Here is an 18,672-nt window from a genome sequence, read left to right on the forward strand (position 1 = left end):
GGTTGGGGGAGCTCTCTGGCTTCTGCTGTGCAGGAGTCAGACCAGATGATCTAATGGCCATGAACTCTATGAAGAGGCCTCAGTTGAAGATTGTAAACTCTTTGGGGTCATGGGACTGTCGTTTTGTTCTGTGTCTGTCCAGCACCTCGCACCATGGGGTCCTGGGGCCGTCACTGGGGCTGGCAGGTGGTATCGTAATGCACAGAAAGGGTGACGCTGTCTCAGGAATGAGGATCATGAGGCTTGGCAGAATTCAAATGTGTTTTTTTTTAATAATTTCAACAGCTACTCTCAAGATTCATTTTTAACCCTTTTCTTTTAGGTTTTGATCACTTTAAATTTTCACAGTTGCAGGACATTTATGGGGGCGACAGTCGGTGTTGCGCTTCAAAAAGTGGAAGCTTTATAAACTGTTCACAGAGCTTGCCAGCAGCCCCCGGCAAAACGGTTCAAGTCAATACCCTTAAATCCACCCATCGTACCTGTCTCTACCGTTCATCCGCTGGCCCCTTTGTAAGGAGCCTAATGCAAAAATGGAAACCGCTGAGCTTTGACAGGTACATTCGCAAACCGCAGTTTTCTTATGTTGCCTATCGATCGTTATCCATGGAAACGTGGGTGTGTCTGTGTGCGGCAAAATCGATCTTTACCGACATTTACCGTAAAAAACAAACAAAAAACCCCCAACTCCTTCCAAGCTAAGTTATGCAAGGCTGTGTGGTACAAACACCCATGGAGTTTGCATGCCGGTGTGCTGGAACACGTTTGATAGTGGGGATCACATATGAGCTAAGCATGACACACGCAGAGATGGGAGATGAAGCGCGTCAGTCATTTAGGCTTCTGCTCTTTCCATATGGGAAGATTGGCTGCTTGTTGCCTTGTAAGATTATCTCGGGCGGAAAACTCATTCTGTTTTGGGATATTTTCTTAGTGATTTAGGAAGCTGTGTACACTGCAGGGCGTGGCTGCTGACGTCAAGCCCATGACTCAGCTTCACTCAACTCTCTTGGCCTGACAGTATATTAAAGGCTCCACGGGGAAACCTCAGGCACAAAAATCACCAGCGCTGAGAGGGACGTGTCCCGAGCCACCTTGATCTTGCAGGCTCTTCGCGATGAGGCCTCCCATGTTCCTGCTCGTCCCTTTGCTGTGCCTGGCCAGAGCGGCTCCGCAAGGTGAGTGCTGGGAGCAGGAGACTTGCCCTGGGTTCACGTGGGAACGGCTCGGTGCCGTTTTATTCACACCCTGCCCGGCTCCATTTGTTTCTTGTGGGGATCATGGTGCTGGCTGGGTGAAGAACCAGATCACACCGCTCTGGAGTCGTTCTCCAAGCATGGTTGGGGGGCTAGAGCACGGCAGTGGGGAGACATGGATTCTGGTCCTCGTCTCAGGTAAATCACAGAGCCCCTGTTTCCCTCTGCCAGCCTTTCTGTCTTCTTTAGACAGACTGTGAGCTCTCAGGCCTGGGCACAATGGGGCTCAAGGTGGCAGATATAATAACCATATTGCAAAGGAGGCATGTGGGATCTCTAAGGTAACCGCCTCTGCTTTAGGGAGAGATCCCCCGCACTCCCCAGTTCCTAACAGCCACGCCATATGCTTCCAATTTCCTGTCCACTTGTTTAGTTCCCGAGCTGCTGACTCGGGGAAGGGGGGTGTCTCCCAGTTACCAATCTTTCGCCTGCGTTTGGCTAGGACAGACTCTTCCCGAAAGGGACTGTAGCGCAGAAAACTAGGGAACAGCCAGTCCTGGCCGTGCCTTTAGAGATAATAGTCTGATGGGGGGGCGAATGCCTGGCTGCGGGGGAGGCTCTACGCTGAGGTCTCCTGTTTGAATCCAGCCCAGGCTGGTAGGGATTGAATGTCTGTTGCCATTTGGTGGGTCTCAGCCCAGTTCCTGAGACAGTTTAAACCAACCCTCAGCAGAAATGCCAGCTCTGACTGGGCCCTGGAGGATGAGCGTCCCCCTGCTCCATGGCGACGGGGTCCCTCCAGGACAGAGCCAGGCACATGTAGGACGGGAAGTTTGCCCTGCTGGGACACTTGCTCTGTGGTTAGTCACCAGCCTCTCGGTCCCCTTCCTGGAAACTCAGGTGCAGAGCAAGGCAGAGGAATCTTGTGCTTGTTATTCCAGGGCAGCCAACCCTGCGGGCCCACGGGGAGGCCGGGAGCCCCACGCCAGGCAGGAGCATGGGGGTCCTGGTGAGGCTGGTCCCCTTTCCATGTTCCTAGCAACACCAGACGGACAGCCTTGTCTCCAACCAGACCAGGATGTGCGGAGGGGTCAGCAGAGGCCCCCTCGGCCTGGGATGCCCTTTTAGCAAGTCTGGAGGCAGAGGGGGCAACAAAAGTGACAAGATTTGGGGGCCCCCAAAACGAGACAACCCTCCCCGCCCCCCATGGGTCAGGTTTTCTGAGACGCACGCTGCACGGCCGCTCCCCACTTTTTGGTAGCTCCAGTCAGACGCCAGGAGCTGCTCCTGAAAAGTTAAGCCCAGGGAAATTCTGCCCCGCATCGCTGCTAACCGACTCCTATCTTCTAGCAAAGCTTTATCAGCTCTCTGGTGATCCCAGTGGCCTGGGAATCCGTATCCGGAGCTGGGCAGGTTTTGAATCTGGAGCAGGGGTCCAGGTCCCAGAGCGGGTGGGAGAGGCTAAGGCAATGCGCTGAGCCGGAGACCCGCGAGCCGCCACGCTAACAAGAGGGCATGTCCGTGGCAGCAGGTGCCAGGCGTCTCAGAGGGGGTGGCGCATGGGGCACGAGCCCCCCGGCACCACGGCAACGCTCTGTGGTTAGCAGACCAGTTGGATCAGAGCTGGCGCGGGTACGTCTCCAAGGAACGCCCCCCGGCTGGGATCAGGAAGGGCCGCGCCGCCAGCATCCCCTCCCGGAGTAAGAAGCAGAAGGGTTCTCTGTTTGCTCAGGCTAAATAAGAGTTTAGTGGTTTTTCCAACCCGTCCTTTGGCGGGTTTGAAGAGATCTGCCGAGCCCTTGGCACGCAGCTAGGAAAAAGAGCCAGGTTCACCCGAGGTTCACAGGCAAGTGTCCCGAGGAGACATTTAGGGGGGGTAAAAGGGCTATGCTGGTGACCCAGAGTCCCCGGTGCTGACAAGCTTAACGCCCCGGCAGGGACGGGTCGTGCCAGCCAGCTTCCTGGCTGCTCCTGTTGTGACCCTGTTTGGCCGAGCTCCTGTGCAAACACAGCAGTTTATTGAGGTGCTTTGGCTCGCTTGGAGATTGACAAAGTTATTTAAGTGCCTAAAGATGCAGGTGGGAGCCTAGTAAGATTTGTGAAAGTACCCTGCTTTGGTGCCCTACTCCCTTTGATAGTCAAGGGGAGTTAGGCACATAACTCATTCAGGGGCTATTGTAAATTCCACTCCATGCCTTTGGCGTCTAGTCCTGTTTTTGCCACGCTGGTCTCTCTCTCTTAGATACTTATCTGGCCCCATCACTGAGCACAACACAGTCTTTAATGGATTTATCCTCATGTGCCCCTGTGGGGTAGCACTGGGCTATTATCCCTATTGAACAGGTGGGGAAACTGAGGCACAGAGCAACTAAGTGACTTGCCCAGGGTCAGACAGGGAGTCTGTGTAAGAGCAGGGAATGGAATGCTGGTTTCCTAAGTCCAAGACTTGAGCCCACCCTCCCTCCCTCTCCTGACTGAAGGACAGTCCCACGTGGCTGGCCCCCATGTCATTGAAATTGTGACCTGAATGCCCCAGCCCAGGGCCTGGGTTCCCCCCTCTCATTCTGCGGTTTGCATTATCACCTGCTAAGTATCTCTCCGCTCCTTATCTCAGGTAGCAGCTCCACAACCTTCCCGTGCTTCCTGATCCCATCTCAGGAATTTCTTAAATAAATTTCTCCTGGCTGGGCTGGCTTGTTGCAGTCTCCCGAAAGTCTAAGTGCAAATAACCCCCAGCTGGACAAACTGAGCACAGGGAAATCAAGGCGGCCCAGCAACAGCCAAAGGCAGGGCATGGCAAAGGCAAAGGAACCTGGCTAGCTCTCCTATCATTGGTGTGTGGAGGCCCCAATGCGTTAGGTGCTGTACAGGTACCCAGGAAGAGACAGGGCCTTATGAAACATGCATTGAATGTTCCCCAGGTGGTTCTGTGTACAGCTCCTAACATAATAATGAAGCCCGGGTCCATGACTGGCGTGCTTAGGTGCTACAAATAAATAAGTCAGGATCATTGTCCCCCATGTTACAGATGGGGAAACTGAGGCACGGAGTAGGGAAGTGACTCTCCCAGGGTCACGCAGCGAGTCAGTGACAGACCTGGGAATAGAACCAAGGAGTCCTGACTCTGGCTACAGTAACAGTTAGAAGAGAGGTAATTGCTAGTCCATAGTTGAGTGCCCTGTCAATCCCAACAGATCCCAAAGTGCTAAACTATGGGTAACTAAAAAAAAAAATCTTGTGCTTCGGGGTATAAAATGATCACTGCTGGGGTCAGGAAGGCAGCCCCCTGCTCTGTGTATGCAGCATGGCACAGCTGGGCCTATGCATTGTGGTAGCTGTTATTGGCCGCTGCCAGGGACATGATCCAGGGCTGGATGCACCATGGGTCTGAACTGGCATGGTGGTTCCCATGTCGCCCGTGTTCTGCCCCAAACCAACTAGTAACTAAGTCCATAGCTTCCAGGCATACTTTAGGCAGCTGTACACTATACGTACCCATTTCTCTAGGTTCTTGTCTGGTGCCCATCATTGCGGCATCTGTTCACCTCGGTAGAATCATTACTTTGGAATCAGCAAGTGGGGTTTAATTCCTCCCCCCTCCCCTCCCCCCAGGAAAGTCTCATACCTCGTGGTCATGAGCGGTTCCAAAGGGACGGGTTACCTGCATGAGGGCCTTGGCCGGAGGGCATCTGGGGGGCATCTCAGCATGTGTGTGGGTAAGAAATGGAAGCAATAGGATAAAATTCAGTCTGAGTAGCAGGAGACCCTTCCGAGTAGAGAGGTCTCCGGCTGCGGGAGCCCCAGTGCTTGGGTCATTTTAGAATGGATGGGACTGAGCCCCGGAGACTAGAACAGAGAATCAATCCTGCATGTGTCACTACGCTAACAAGGTTACAGTAGCTGAGCTCAGGGCCCCTTGTGTCGGGTGCTTCACAGACACACACAGAGACAGTCCCTGCCCTGCTGGGCTCACAGTCTACCTAGACAAAGGGTGGGAGAAAGCCAGGGTTATTCTGTCGATTTTACAGGTGATAATATTAATGCTTTGCTCTTACATGACATTTCTCATCAGCAGATCTCAAAGTGCTTTACAAAGGAGGTCAGTGTCATCACCCCAGCTTACAGGGTAGAAACTGAGGCACGGGGAGGGGAAGTGGCTTGCCCAGGGTCACCCAGTAGGTCAGTAGCAGAGCCAGGATAGATTGTAGGTCTCTTGAATCCTAGCCCAATGCTCTATCCGCTATGCCACACTTCCTTCCTAATAAGGAGAAACTGAGGCATACAGCAATCACATGACTCGCTCACGGCCACATGGACAGCTGGTGGCAGAGCCAAGAATCCAGGTCTCCTGAGTCCCCATCCAGTGCTCTCACCACAAAGCTTTTCCCATCACTACCTGCTGTGAATATCCCCGACTCCCCCATGTCAATCTCCCCCCTCCACGCAGCATAGCTCAGCTCTGTTCGCAGTCTCCGGTTCAGACGGTCTCTAAAATGTTTATCTGCCATTAGTGGTTGCCATATCTTCTTGTGTCAATAGGAGATTCCATCTTGTTAATTGTGGTTTGGCTTTGGGGCCCTAACGATGACACACCCCAAAGCTTTGTATTCAGTAATGATTTCTTACACAACAGGCCTTTTGGCATTTTTGCTTTTGGAAAAATCCTGGCAGGGTCTTTTGCCTAGTTCAGGTTTCAGAGTAGCAGCCGTGTTCGTCTGTATTCGCAAAAAGAACAGGAGGACTTGTGGCACCTTAGAGACTAACAAATTTATTTGAGCATGAGCTTTTGTGAGCTACAGCCCACTTCATCGGGTACTTTCCGATGAAGTGAACTGTAGCTCACGAAAGCTTATGCTCAAATAAATTTGTTAGTCTCAGGTGCCACAAGTCCTCCTTTTCTTTTTGCCTAGTTCAGTGGTTTTCAGTCTGTCCTTCGAGGACCCCTGGCGGCCTGCAGACCATGTTGAACTTTTCCAAAGGGGGCTGCTCCTGCATTTGACATTTTTTAGGGGTCCGCAAATGAAAAAAGGTTGAAAACTGCCAGCCTTGCTGATTTTCTTGTATCTGTTATCTCAGGCTCTGGTCCTGTGCCCTTGGACTGTGAGTGTTTTGTGTCAGTGTAGCCTGCAAGACTGGACCTAAATTCAGAAAATTCCTAGATTCCAAGGCCAGAAGGTACCATTGTGATCATCTAGTATGACCTCCTGGATAACACCCACCAGAGAATTTCATCCAGTTACCCCTGTATTGATCCCAGTTACTTGCATTTGACTAAAGCATCTGGCAGAAAGGCAAGTCTAGATTTGGATCAGTGTATCTGTTTGCTATATTGACACGCTCTCATTGCTTTCTGATCTCTGCACCATCTTGGATTTAAAAACATGCAGCTCTCTGGCAGGGCCTGGTTCAGTCCCTAGTCACGGCTGACACGGAGGTCATTGTACAAACCCTTATGCCCACGCTTAACTTTACTCATGCAAGGAATCTCACCGGGTTCCTTACATCACTGAGCTCAATGGGATGACTCAGGAGTCAGGGTGCATGCAGGATACTTCACCCTTAGGGAAGGGGCATGGCCATGGAGGAATCCATCCAAAGCCCCAGTCAGCTCTAGTGAGGTGCCAGCTTTCAGTTTCCCCCACCCATGTACCGGGAAGATACTCACTGTTTCTGGTGGGTTAGGTAATATTTGCTCAGGGAATGGGAGATAATCGCTGTCTAAGTGCAGAGCATCATGCGATCCCCAGGGGGAGGGCGGGGATAGTAAGGCAAAGCAGGTTGGACCAGTTTGTTTGCAGAGACGGGCATGCTTGGATCCGTTATTACAGTAGCACCTATAGGCCCCAAGAGAGATTAGGGCCCTCGGGGCGCTGCACAGACCCAGAGTGATAAGTTATAATCTAAGTAAATGACTGGTGAGGGGCAGAACAGAGCAAGCACATGACTTGACTAAAATCTCAGTCCTGCCTCAATGCAGTGGGTTGGACTTGACGCTTTCGCAAGGTCTCTTCCAGCCCTGGGTTCCTACAGTTTGATGCACCCACGCAGCAGGTGCGTGACAGGGCCGGGAATCTAGAGCCCAGCTCTCTAGGTTGTTAGGCCATTTACCCATTGGGCAACGCGGCCAGCAGCCTTTTGGCTCCCACTAGCTATAGTTCTGCTCTGTTATTAATTGAGTGAAAATATGTGAGCGGTTGAGTGAGGGAGGCCTCTGTAGAGGAACAAAGGGGTTTGCCTCCCAGGATCAGAACCAGTTCCCTCTGTCAGAGGTTAGTAGCTGAGGCTTCAGGGGACTGAAAACTGCTGCACAGGAGGGATTCTCTCATGGATTTAGGGCCAGACCCTGCTCCTTTTGCAGTCGATAGGAGTTTTGCTGTTGGCTTTCGTGGACTCTTAGAGCTGGCTGGAAAATGGGCTTGTTCCCCCACAGAAAATCTCGACTTTTTGGTGCAAAGCTGCAAAAATTTTGATTTGAAAATGGTGCCCTGGTGCCTCATGGGAGTTGTAGTTTTGGTGCATCCATCGCCTACTCCCAGCTGGACTACATCTCCCAGGATGCACCACAGTGCAGCCACACTGAGCCACCCATGATGCATCCTGGGAGTCCCGTGTCGTCCCCCACCCCCGGCCACGGAAGGGGTAGTCTGGCTGGGGACCTGGCCCACGGAGGAGGAAGAGGGCATTCAGCGCCCAGACCGCAAATCCCATGAGGCACTGCAACAGCATTTCCAAATTGAATTTTCTGCTGACTTTGCTGTTTTTCGGGTGCTGCCTGGGCCATTGGCGTGCCCTCGGGCTCTCCTGTTCTCCACCTGCGGCGCACGGCAGGTTACTCTCCTGGGGATGGAAATGTTTAGTTGAGCTGGAGTCGCTGGCGCAGGCGAGGGGTTGCAGGGTGAAATGTGCTGCCCTGTGTTACACGGGAAGTCAGGTGGGATGCCTGGATGGTCACTTCTGACTGTACGCTCGGCGCAGTCCTGCCCTTTGCTTCTCCTTCCCCTGCTGGTGCCCCTCAATCCCGACCTGCAGCCCCAGCTAGCCCAGCCCTGGGCTCCTCCCATCCCCCAGCTCTGCCGGTGCCCCTCAATCCCGACCCCCAGCCCCCTGCTGTCCCTGCCCTGGGCTCCCCCTATCCCCCAGCTCTGCCGGTGCCCCTCAATCCCGACCCGCAGCCCCCTGCTGTCCCCGCCCTGGGCTCCCCACACACCGCCCTGCCGCTGGTCCTCAGTCCCTACCCGCAGCCCCCTGCTATCCTAGCCTGTGCTCGCTGCTCAGGGTGAGCGGGTGGATTAACCTGTGACTAATGCAGACCTGGTTAAGGTTTCCCATAGCTGGGTTATCTCCTCATCCTCTGTCTGACTATGCTGATTACCAGCCGCTTTTCCAGGAATGGGGATTAACAGCATTTAAGTGGGGATGGGCCCAGAGCTGGGGTTGGGGGAAGGCTGGCGTCACACCATCACTCACTCTGAGGTCTCCCGGGTCCTGTCCGTAGGGTGACCAGATAGCAAGTGTGAAAAATTGGGACACTTTGTTTCTGGGCAGCGGGGGTGTATAGTTGTGTATCTGAGATAAAGCCCCTAATATGATTGGGGACGGTCCCATTAATATGGGGACGTCTGGTCACCCTAGTTGCCAGTTCTGGCAGTTTCATTGCAAATGTCACCATCGTTGGTGTTTTCCATAAAGCCCCAATTCCTGGAGTCCTGGGATTATGGGAGAGTCTCTGCTTTTTTTTTTTTTTTTTTTAATAAGAAAGTTTCTAACCCTGGTGGTTGGGAGAGAGGCAGGAAAACATGACCCCAGTGGTCAAGCTTTACAGCCAAAAGGGACAATCAACTTGGCTGGCACCTCCTGGCCTCGGTGCAAAATGCTGATGAGGGGACCTCAGTGTCGCAGGGCTGGCATCTTCCGAGAGCTGGAGATTTTCTCAAAGCCCGAGCTCCTGGAGTCAGGGGATTTCAGTTAGTGTTTTTGTATGGCCCAGGGCACTCGCTAGAACGTGGGAAACCCCGGGTCAGTTCCTTACTCTGCCACAGACCCCTTGTGTGACCTTAGCCTCTGCACCTCAGTTTCCCCAGCTGTACAATGGGGGTGACAGCCCTGCCCTGCTTTGCGGGGCCATTGTGAGGATAAATACAGTAAAGGCTGTGAAGCGCTCTGGGCCCTACTGAGGAAAAGGCTGTATAAGAGCAAGGGGTGACTCTTACTCAGCTTCTAGCTTTTGAGGCACAAAGAAAAGTTGCAGAGCAGGACCCCTGAGGGCTCTGGCCCCAGACTGCCAAGAAAGGGAACCCCCCGCCCCGTTAGATCTTGTGGTTTCTGAGCCAGACACCTGATCTCCTTGGCCGCTCGGGGCTAGCATGGTGGCGCTGGGTCCAGCTGCTCACCGCATCCTTTGTTGTTCCTCTCCCAGATGGCCAAGAGGAGGTGCCCTTCGCAACAGCCGAGGACCTGGACCAGAGCGAAGTGATCCCGGAGCTGTTGGACTTGGAGCAAAGTGAGTCAGGAGGAGGGTGCTGGCCCTTCCAACTCCTCCCGCCCTGTGGGGCGGGTTCCACTGGGTGACACCGGCCTTGGCTGAGGAATCCCAGGGGGAAGGAGCAAGCACTGTGCAAACCTGCGGGTGAGAGAGATAGTGGGGGAAGAGCATCCAGGCCATGCCAAATGCTCCCCCCCGCATCCCGATAACCTGGGGCCCTGGCTCTGTCCAAAGGGGCTGGAATCTGGCCACACTTCCCTGCTCCGTGGGCTCGCTCCCCTGCTTCATTAGGGGCAGTGGATCCAGTTTAGGTCCAGTCCTGGCTCCGTCTAGCACCAGCCAGGCCTGCGATGAGCGCACGCTTCTTTGGGGCCTGAGCCGGGAGCAGCATCCCAATGTGACTGGGCCAGAGCCATACCAACCTCCCACCACAGAGCGCACCTGAGCTCCCGGCCACCCCCACTGATGTGCACCCCTCTGGGGTGGAGCTCAGCAGCTGTCGGCCAGGGATTTAGGGAGGCTGACGGATTTGGCCAGGAGCCCAGGGTGGCCTCAGACGACCGCTTCCTGGAGGGTGGTCTCCCGTCCTAGTTTAGCTGGGGAGAGCAAAGCTGCAGCCTCGTGTTTGCTTCCTCCCAACGTGAACCGGGAATGGGACAGGCTGACGAGACCCCTGGGGGGACCGGGTGGGGCCTTGCCCTGATTGCAGGCTTGTGAACTTGCTCTCCCTCTGCCCTAGGGCCCATTGCCCCCTTCCTGGTCCGTGGAGCGCCTTGGGCTGGGGCGGACGTGCTGCATGCTAAAGCCGAAGGCCCTGATGTCACCACCTGCGGCGACGGCCCCTCCTGCCAGGTCCAGCCCTGGGGTCACAACCTGGACGACTTCCCACCGGGCCGCCCCAGTGCCAGCAACATTGACAACATCTGCCTGGAGGGGAGGAAGAAGGCATCGTACGGGCCCACGAACCTGCCCCAGACAGGGTTCTCCCACCTCAAGCGCCAAGGTGATGCCCTCAACCTCCTGGAGGCCAGCCGGGAGCGGTGCTGCCCTCGGCCTGAGCGTCTGAGCTGCATGGAGAGCGCGGTGAGTCCCTGCACTAGGCTCTTGGCTCGAGCTGCCCCGCGGAGCCGCTGTGTTACAGCAGCACCCGGCTGAGCTACGGGGAGGTGGGGGGGGGGGGCAGTACGTCCATACACCTGGGAGAAACGGTCCCTGCCCCGCAGGCCAAAGAGACAAAGGGCAGGAGGGGAAACTGAGGCACAGGGGTGGGAGTGACATGGCCGGAGTCAGTGGCGGAGTCAGCAACTAAACCCAGCTCTCCTAAGTCCCGGCCTGATGCCCTAATCACGAGGCCGCGCTGCCCCTCTCTCAAGGAAGGATGCTGTCAGGGGAGAGGCTTCGGGATGGCTCAGAAAATGGTCCCAGCCATCCCGAGTGGATGGGTCTCCCCAACTGGGAGACCTACAGCTACTCACGGGGCTGGCGATAGGGCCTGGAGAGCCGGGCCTGGGTCCCCAGGGCGGGCACAGCACGGGCACTGCGGCATTCCCTGGCGGGGGACCCCTCTCGCTATGCCAGGGGAGCGCCGTCTCCAGGTTCCATTCAGCCCTCGCCCTCTGGGCTGCGGCTGCCGGCCAGGGGCCGATTGTGTTGGCTGTGAGTCGAACAGAGGCCCGGCAAACTCAGCCCAGCAGCCGCCCGCTGCTGATGGAGGGTAAGCTGGCCAGCTGGAGGGCCAAGTGCGGTTGCCCCGAGCCGGGACTGTTTCTGGGGTGGATGGGAGGGGCTCTGGGCCCCCGCCGGGATGTCCCACTGACTCCCTCCCTCCCTCTCTCCCACAGTGGAAGGAAGCCCTGGAGCAGTTCTGCGACCACGAGTTCGCCGTGAAGACCAAGCACTACCATTGCTGCAAGCGGGCGGGCGCCGACCGGGAGCTGTGCTTCGCCAGCGAGGCCCCGAACCCCAGCTACGTGCCTACCGACGCCAGGGCCGCGCCCCCCCCGAGCCTGCCCGCCCAGCCCGGCGCTGGGCTGGGGCCCAGGCTGCCTGAGGTCTCCTTCCCGCCCGGCGAGCCCACCTCCAGCAACATCAGGAACATCTGCAGGCTGCGCAAGTTCCGGCCCGTCCACGTGCCCGGCGCCGTCCCCACCACGGGCTACAGCTGGCTCCAGCGCCAGGCCCGCACCACCACCCGCATGGAGAGCGACTTCAGGAAGTGCTGCAAGAATGAGAACGTCAACTGTGCTCACCTTGCGGTGAGGCGGCGGGGCTCGGCACGGGGCTGCGGGGGACAAGCCCAAGGGAGTGGGGCAGGAGGAGCCAATCCCAAGGGGCCATTGGCCGGGGGGGGCGGGGGGAGTTTTCCCAGGCCCAGCCTCCCTGGCACTGTCGGTCTGTGTTCTGTCCCGGGGGGGCAATGGGGTTTGTTACATTATGTTCTGTCCCTCCCCCCGGGCCCTATTTCCATGTAAAGCCCAGGGCTCGGCCAGAGGGGGCTCTGCCTGGCTCATTTCTGTTCTGGCAGCAGCAGGAAGGACTGGGGGGGGCAGGCTGGCTGTGTCCCCTCCCCAGCTGTCTCTCTGTGCTGGGTACAGATCAGGCGCTAAACAAACGGGATCCCCGGAGCTTTCCAGGCACCGGGAATATTCGGGAGCTTTCAGTCGCACCTGGAGGGCCCCGACTTGAGCGCAGGGCCCCACGGTGCTGCCCAGCCATGGAGACAGTCCCTGCCCCAAAGAGTTCAGCCTATGGCTAGACATAGGCAGGGTTATTATCCGAGCCCCGGCTGGCAAAGTGACTTGCCCAAACTGACCCATCAGGGCAGCGGCAGAGCTGGGACTAGAACCCAGGCGTCCTGTGTCCCACGCTGCAGCCTTAGCCCATCCTCTGGTACTAGCAGAATTGTGGCCCCATTCCCTCTGTACATGGCTTCTCTTCCTCTCTCTAGTGGGAGAAGGCCCTGGCTCTGTTCTGCAAGCAGGAGCTGTCCATGAAGACCACACCCCACGAGTGCTGCAAACAGACTGAAGGCAAGGCCAGGTTTAGCTGTTTCTCCAGCCAGGCCCCAAACCCGGCCTACGACAAGGAGATCCAGGCTGTCAGCCTGGGAGAGGTGACCCCAGAGCTCCTGGACATGCTGTGCGGGGAAATGAAGCTCTTCACCAAACAGTGAGTCTGACCTGCTCGGCCAGGGACCCGCAGACATTGACTGAGCCTCCCGGGGAATTAGCTTCCCACACTGGAAAAGGGGGACACTGAAAAACAAGAGACTTGCCCAAGCTCACAAACGGAACCAGCAGCAGAGCAGAGAACCCAGGAGTTGTCCTGAACTCCTAATCCCCACACTCCCTTCCGAGAGCCAGGAACAGAACCCAGGAGTCCTGACTCCCAGTCCCCTGCTCGACCCACTAGACCCCACTCCCTCCTAGCACTGGGAATAGAACCCAGGAGTCCTGGCTCCCAGCCCCCTGCTCAACCCACTAGACCCGTCAGGTAGGCTTGCTGTGACTGTTGCCACCTGTAATGCCCGAGCACGGCAGGGCAGTGGCCTATAGAAAGATAAAGGGGCCCGGGAAGGAGGCAAACCCGGAGAGAATTAGATCATCCAAGCTGCCCTGCCCATGTCCCGGCTCTTGGGCAGGAGAGTTAATCCAGGTGGTGGGAAAGCAGAGGGTTAATCCCTGGGTTAACAGTTGGATTGGCGAGGCTGCAGCGCCACCTTCTGGCTATGATGAGAGGTGCAAATCGCCAGTGGGAGTGCAGGGGGGCCCCCATGGGCCACCTTAATTATGCACATTGTAGGGAGAGTGGTCACTTTGGATGAGCTATTACCAGCAGGATAGTGAGTTTGTGTGTGTGGTTTTTGGGAGGGGGGTGAGGGGGTGAGAGAACCTGGATTTGTGCAGGAAATGGCCCAACTTTATTATCATGCACATTGTGTAAAGAGTTGTCACTTTGGATGGGCTATCACCAGCAGGAGAGTGAATTTGGGGGGGGGGGGGTGGAGGGTGAGAAAACCTGGATTTGTGCTGGAAATGGCCCACCTGATGATCACTTTAGATAAGCTATTACCAGCAGGACAGTGGGGTGGGAGGAGGTATTGTTTCATATTCTCTGTGTATATATAAAGTCTGCTGCAGTTTCTACGGCATGCATCTGATGAAGTGAGCTGTAGCTCACGAAAGCTCATGCTCAAATAAATTGGTTAGTCTCTAAGGTGCCACAAGTCCTCCTTTTCTTTTTCCAGCCACAGTTTGCTCTAATTACAGGTGGCTCGTTTTCAATCCAACTTCGCTCCAGGCGAGCGGGCCAGGCATTCACTATTTAGCCAGAGTAGATTCCCATCCAGCACCTCTCACCCTACGCTCCCCACCGCATGCTCAAGGCTTTGGTGCGAGCCTCACGGTGGGATTTTCCTCGTGCGAGGGGAGTTGCTGACAGTGGGGTTTTGCCTGGAGTGCTGTCTGCAGGGACAGAGCCCAGGGTCTGTCCTGGCCCCGTCTGGAGGAACCTGATTATCACTGGTGCAGGGTCTTTGCCCCGTGTCCAAGGAACGGGCCAGACCTCCAGCTGATGTAGGTCAGCGCTGCCCATTTACACCAGGTGGGAATTTGACCCCATTGACTCAACTGAACGTTCTGATGAGGAAACAGGCCAGGAAGATCCCACTTCCTGTCCAAGCCAGGTGGCTCTATGGAACAGCAGTGATTTGGTGAGCAAGGCCCAGGCCAGGGAGCCGAGAGACCTGGGACATGACTCTCCGTTGCATTTACACCAGTGTAAAATGCTGATCTGGTTTGGTAGCATGTTACAACGACTTTGCATTCGCTTGGCAGGGGTGTACATGACAAGTGCAGTGTGATGGAGAATCTATTCTGGTCTCTGCCCAGGCGTCCCTCTGCGACCTTAGGCAAATCACTTAAACTTTCCAGGCCAGATCTTCAGAAGGGTTAAAATTGAAGCTTGTGGAGCGTCACTGAAATCAAACCAGGCGCTTTACAGGCTGTGTATGCTGGGTTCACGCACCCGCCGCCCAAATGCAGCGACCTCTGGGGAGGACGGCGGCAGCTGTTTAACAGCGCACAGCAACGTGATGCTGCGGTTTACAACAGGAAGTGCATAAGAATGCAGCATCCGATTGACTCCACCTGGAGAATTTAGGGAGGCAGGACATAATTCAGCGAGTTAGAATTTAAATGCGGTGCTGGGGTCAGCATCCCAGCTGGATTCTCCGTGACTGCGAAAGATCAGGGTCTTAGTTTCATGTCTCCACCAAAAGGGGGCACCCCTGGCAGCACAGCGCCCTCTAAAGCATGATGCTGGGTATATTCCAGTACTAGCCAAACAGGCTGCTGATTAGCCCAAGCCTTGAGCTCCAGCCATGGGTAAAAACCACTCTCTTCCTGTTACTAGGAAACCAATCCCAGACTTGATTCAGAACATGACAGAGCCTTGCTGCAGCCTAAAGGGTGAGGAGAGGACCCAGTGTGCAGAGAAAGAGGTGAGTGCAAGGGAGGGGGGGCTGTGGGTATCAAATAGACCCTGCTGTAGGCACACAACGTGGTGATTAAAAGGCTGAGGAACCATGTATCCCAGGCCTTCTGGCATGGCTGCCCTGGGCGGAGAGAGGAAGGAGGATGGTGCAGTGGGCAGTGCAGCTTCTCTGTGACTCCCAAGACCCGGGGTTCAATTCCTGCATTGCCAGACTCCCTGCGTGACCTTGGGCATGTCACTTTACTCTCTGAGCCTCATCTCTACAGTACGGGTAGTGGTGAGGTCCTGCCTCCCGACGGGACTGGCAGGGTAAATACCCAGAGGTGCTCAGATACCTGGGTGCTGGAAGCCAGGCAAGGACCTCAGCTAGAAGCAGGGTTCGTAATGGGAGACGTGTCTCGTCGCAAGTCAGAGCTCCACCGAGGTCAAGGACAGCTCAGACCAGCTGAGGGCTGCTCATGTTGGCGTCTTCGTGGGGTGTGAAAACCCACCCCAACGACAGCCGGAGCTGGGCTGACCTCAACCTGGTGCAGATGGTGCCGGGTCGACCACCTCTCCGGGAGCTGGGTTAGTTACAGCCTCTCGGCATCCAGAGCCGCCGCTGTAGCGGTTTAGGTGTAGACGGACCCCAAGGCTTTGCGTGGTTTGTGCTCTGGGTGGGAAACCCTCCTGTCTCAGTGGCTCGTTACCCCGAGGGCTGCCAATGTCATTGCTGCTAAACCAAACTCTGCCCCTACACTGGAGTGAGGGCAGCCGGGTCTGGACCGGCATTGGTTTGGTTCAGGTTGGCTTAAAAAGCACCTTCTTCCCCCGGCCCCCGCAAGAGATCTGGCAGCCCAGGGGCAGTGCATGAATCGCTGCAGTGAAGCAGGAGAAGCTGGAGATCTGGGTGACCTCATGTAACCCGGTGGCCTGTACCTCCTGCCAGTGCCCCTGGCCGGGCCCCCGCCCCCCCCCCCCGCGCGCTAGATCCAGGTGTTAAGGTCGTAGCAGGGTGGTACCACTTTCCCTTGGACTCGCCTGGGCTTGGCAGGAGCCGCACCTTCTCTTCTGATCATAACATCTGGCTGTGAAACCCAGGCCTCCCCCATTTCTGCACAGCGCTCGGGCCCCCAAGTTTCTGGGATCAGAGCTTTGGTTTCCTCTGTCACAGGGGTTTGAAAATGGGCTCTGGCTGGCTGGGGAAAGGGGGAGGTTGGAGGGGAGCCGCCCTGTGCACTAAATAGCTGGGGGCTTTACTGTGCAAAGATGAACCACTGCTTGGGTTATTTTGGGACGGGGTGGGGTGGGGAAAGGGGTGTAACGTGCTGCGAATGCTCCCTTTGTGTGGGGGTGCAGGGAGATTGGTGTTTCAGAGCTCAGGACATGCCCATAACGGGAGGGTGGGCGGAGTTTATCCCCATAGTACAGAGGCAGGAAACTGAGGCACAGAGAAGAGAGATGGCTTGTTCAAGGTCATGCAGTGAGACACTGGTGCCATTGGAAGTAGAACCCAGGAGTCCTGACCCCTCGTGCCCTTGGGTGACTGACTCGCCGCATGTCCCAGGCCTCGGCTCTAACCACCTCTGCACGCTGCTCTCCCCAGAAAGCCCGTTCCATCGCCGCCCTGTGCACCACCCAGAAGGACTCCTGGAAGGACAAGGATCAATGCTGCTCCCAGGAGGAGGAGGAGGACAGAACCTACTGCTTCAATGCCAACTACCTGGACAGCATCTTCCTGGCCAGCATGGTCCCGGGGCAGGTCCCCAGTGAGCCGAGTCCGGCGGCGTAAAAGGAGAGAGAATCAGAACTGTCTCCCTCGCGCTCTCGTGTATCATTGAGCCCCCTTCTCCCCCATGCTCCCCCCAGCTGTTTCCAATTCCGAGCTAGGTGGCAGCTGGACGTTGCTGTCCTGGCCTTCGCTCTCTAAGAATGTGAGCCCCAGTCTCGGTGACGAGATGCTGGAGGGATTCCGCCAGAGCTTGGCTCCCTTCTGGATTGCGTTTTAACGCCGATCCCCCGGGCCCTGGCTCCAGCTGTGTTTCTCTGATCTCGAGGCAGCCAGCCCGAAGCTTCCTTGTCCGTGCTCCAATCCCCATCCCTGGGGGTGGCAGCAACAGATGAGCCCAGGTTCTTGCGTCCCATCCCCCCAGCCCTGTATCCTGCCTGACCCCCCCGCCACGCCTCCACCCGGCTGCAACCTGTGGCCCTCTCTTCTGCAACACGTATGCAAAAGGCACTTAACGTGGGTTGATTCCTTCATGGAAACGGGAGAGCAAGGAGGGTTTGAGATGGGAGCTGAGTGGGTGGGTTTGGCTGCACCTAACAGCCAGTGCCCCCTACTGGCCGGCTTGGAGCTTTTGGGCGGCGAGATGCAGCCATCCGGGCGGCTGGCTGGCGGCTCTCTCGGTGCATGATACAAAGCAGCAGGCTCCAGCCCTGGCTGGAATCTGCGCTCTGGGGTCCTGGGAGCTGATTCCAAGCAGGGCGCCCAAGGGGAGCTTCAGTTTATGTGGATTCAGCATGAACCAGCCGGTCGGTCTCCTGGAAGAGCCTGGGGTTGGGGTTTTGTGCAAACCAAGCTGGGCGAGAAGCAGGGAGTTGGGGAGCGACAGAGGGGACTAAACACCTGACCTGCTTCTCCTGTGGGCAGCTGGCCCTGTGGCCTCTGCCCCAGGGCCAGCGTAGCTGGGAGAGTCCCTTTGCCCTTTATCCAATTTGCAGCACTGGGGGGATCCCTTCACCCCCCCACTCTGTGCAGTGGGGGGCCCTGTTCAGCATTCTCCGCTAGCGCCCGAGCTGGCTTTGGGGGTACGCAAGGCAGCGGGATCCTGATCTCCTGCTTCTGGTGGCTCTGTTGTGTCCCCTTGCACTTGCAATCTGTGTTTGTACCTTAGCCCGGAGACTGTATCAGCTCTTCTCTGCCAAAGGCTCTAGGGAGATTCCTAATAAACCTTTTTGATGAACAACCTGGACTCTCTCCCGTCTGTTCCCAGCCACCCTTGGGATTCCTGCTCTTCTCTAGCCCCTGTCGTGTACTTGATGGCAGGGGCAAGGCTCGCACCTGGACCTGCCTGAGCTGTCTGCTCCTTGAAATTTTCCTAGGTAGTTTTGCACAATGGGGCAGGGGCCTTATAGGTGAATCTGCTACACGAGAGACACCCCCACCCTGCTGTGGGCCTGCAACCAGCCACGTGGGTGATACCTGGGGCTCGGAGTGGGGCGGTCCCACATTCTAATCCTGCGTTGGCTGCCCATGGGGCTCGGCTTCTAAAGGAACGTGACGCCATGTTTGGCTCTTTGCAAACATCGCGCCCCCAGGCGCCCCCTTTCTCCACCCTGCTGGGATGGTGGGGTCCTGTGTGTGCCCATTCAGTTTGAGGGATTGGGTCTGTTTCTCTGCATCATCCCAGCTGTGGGTGTCATTGTCCCTGACTTTGATGTGGTCTTCCTTAGCGCGAGCCCCGGAATTCCTGCTGCCAGCTGATGCGGGTGGCCGGAGCTGGGGATGGGCAGGGTGTA

The 18,672-nt window shown here is 56.5% G+C and overlaps 1 protein-coding gene across 1 annotated transcript; it reads left to right on the forward strand.

Moving 5' to 3' along the window:
* The first annotated feature begins 1,031 nt into the window (after nt 1-1,031).
* ECM1 (extracellular matrix protein 1) lies at nt 1,032-18,119 on the forward strand. Its single transcript, XM_073322583.1, has 7 exons — nt 1,032-1,178; nt 9,613-9,696; nt 10,418-10,761; nt 11,520-11,933; nt 12,626-12,846; nt 15,091-15,178; nt 16,757-18,119. Exons 1-7 carry the CDS (start codon nt 1,118-1,120, stop codon nt 16,940-16,942), a joined length of 1,398 nt encoding a protein of 465 aa, XP_073178684.1. The 5' UTR covers nt 1,032-1,117; the 3' UTR covers nt 16,943-18,119.
* Nucleotides 18,120-18,672: the final 553 nt, after the last annotated feature.

Source organism: Lepidochelys kempii, chromosome 24, assembly GCF_965140285.1.
Source record: "Lepidochelys kempii isolate rLepKem1 chromosome 24, rLepKem1.hap1, whole genome shotgun sequence".
NCBI classification, from domain to species: Eukaryota; Metazoa; Chordata; order Testudines; family Cheloniidae; genus Lepidochelys; species Lepidochelys kempii.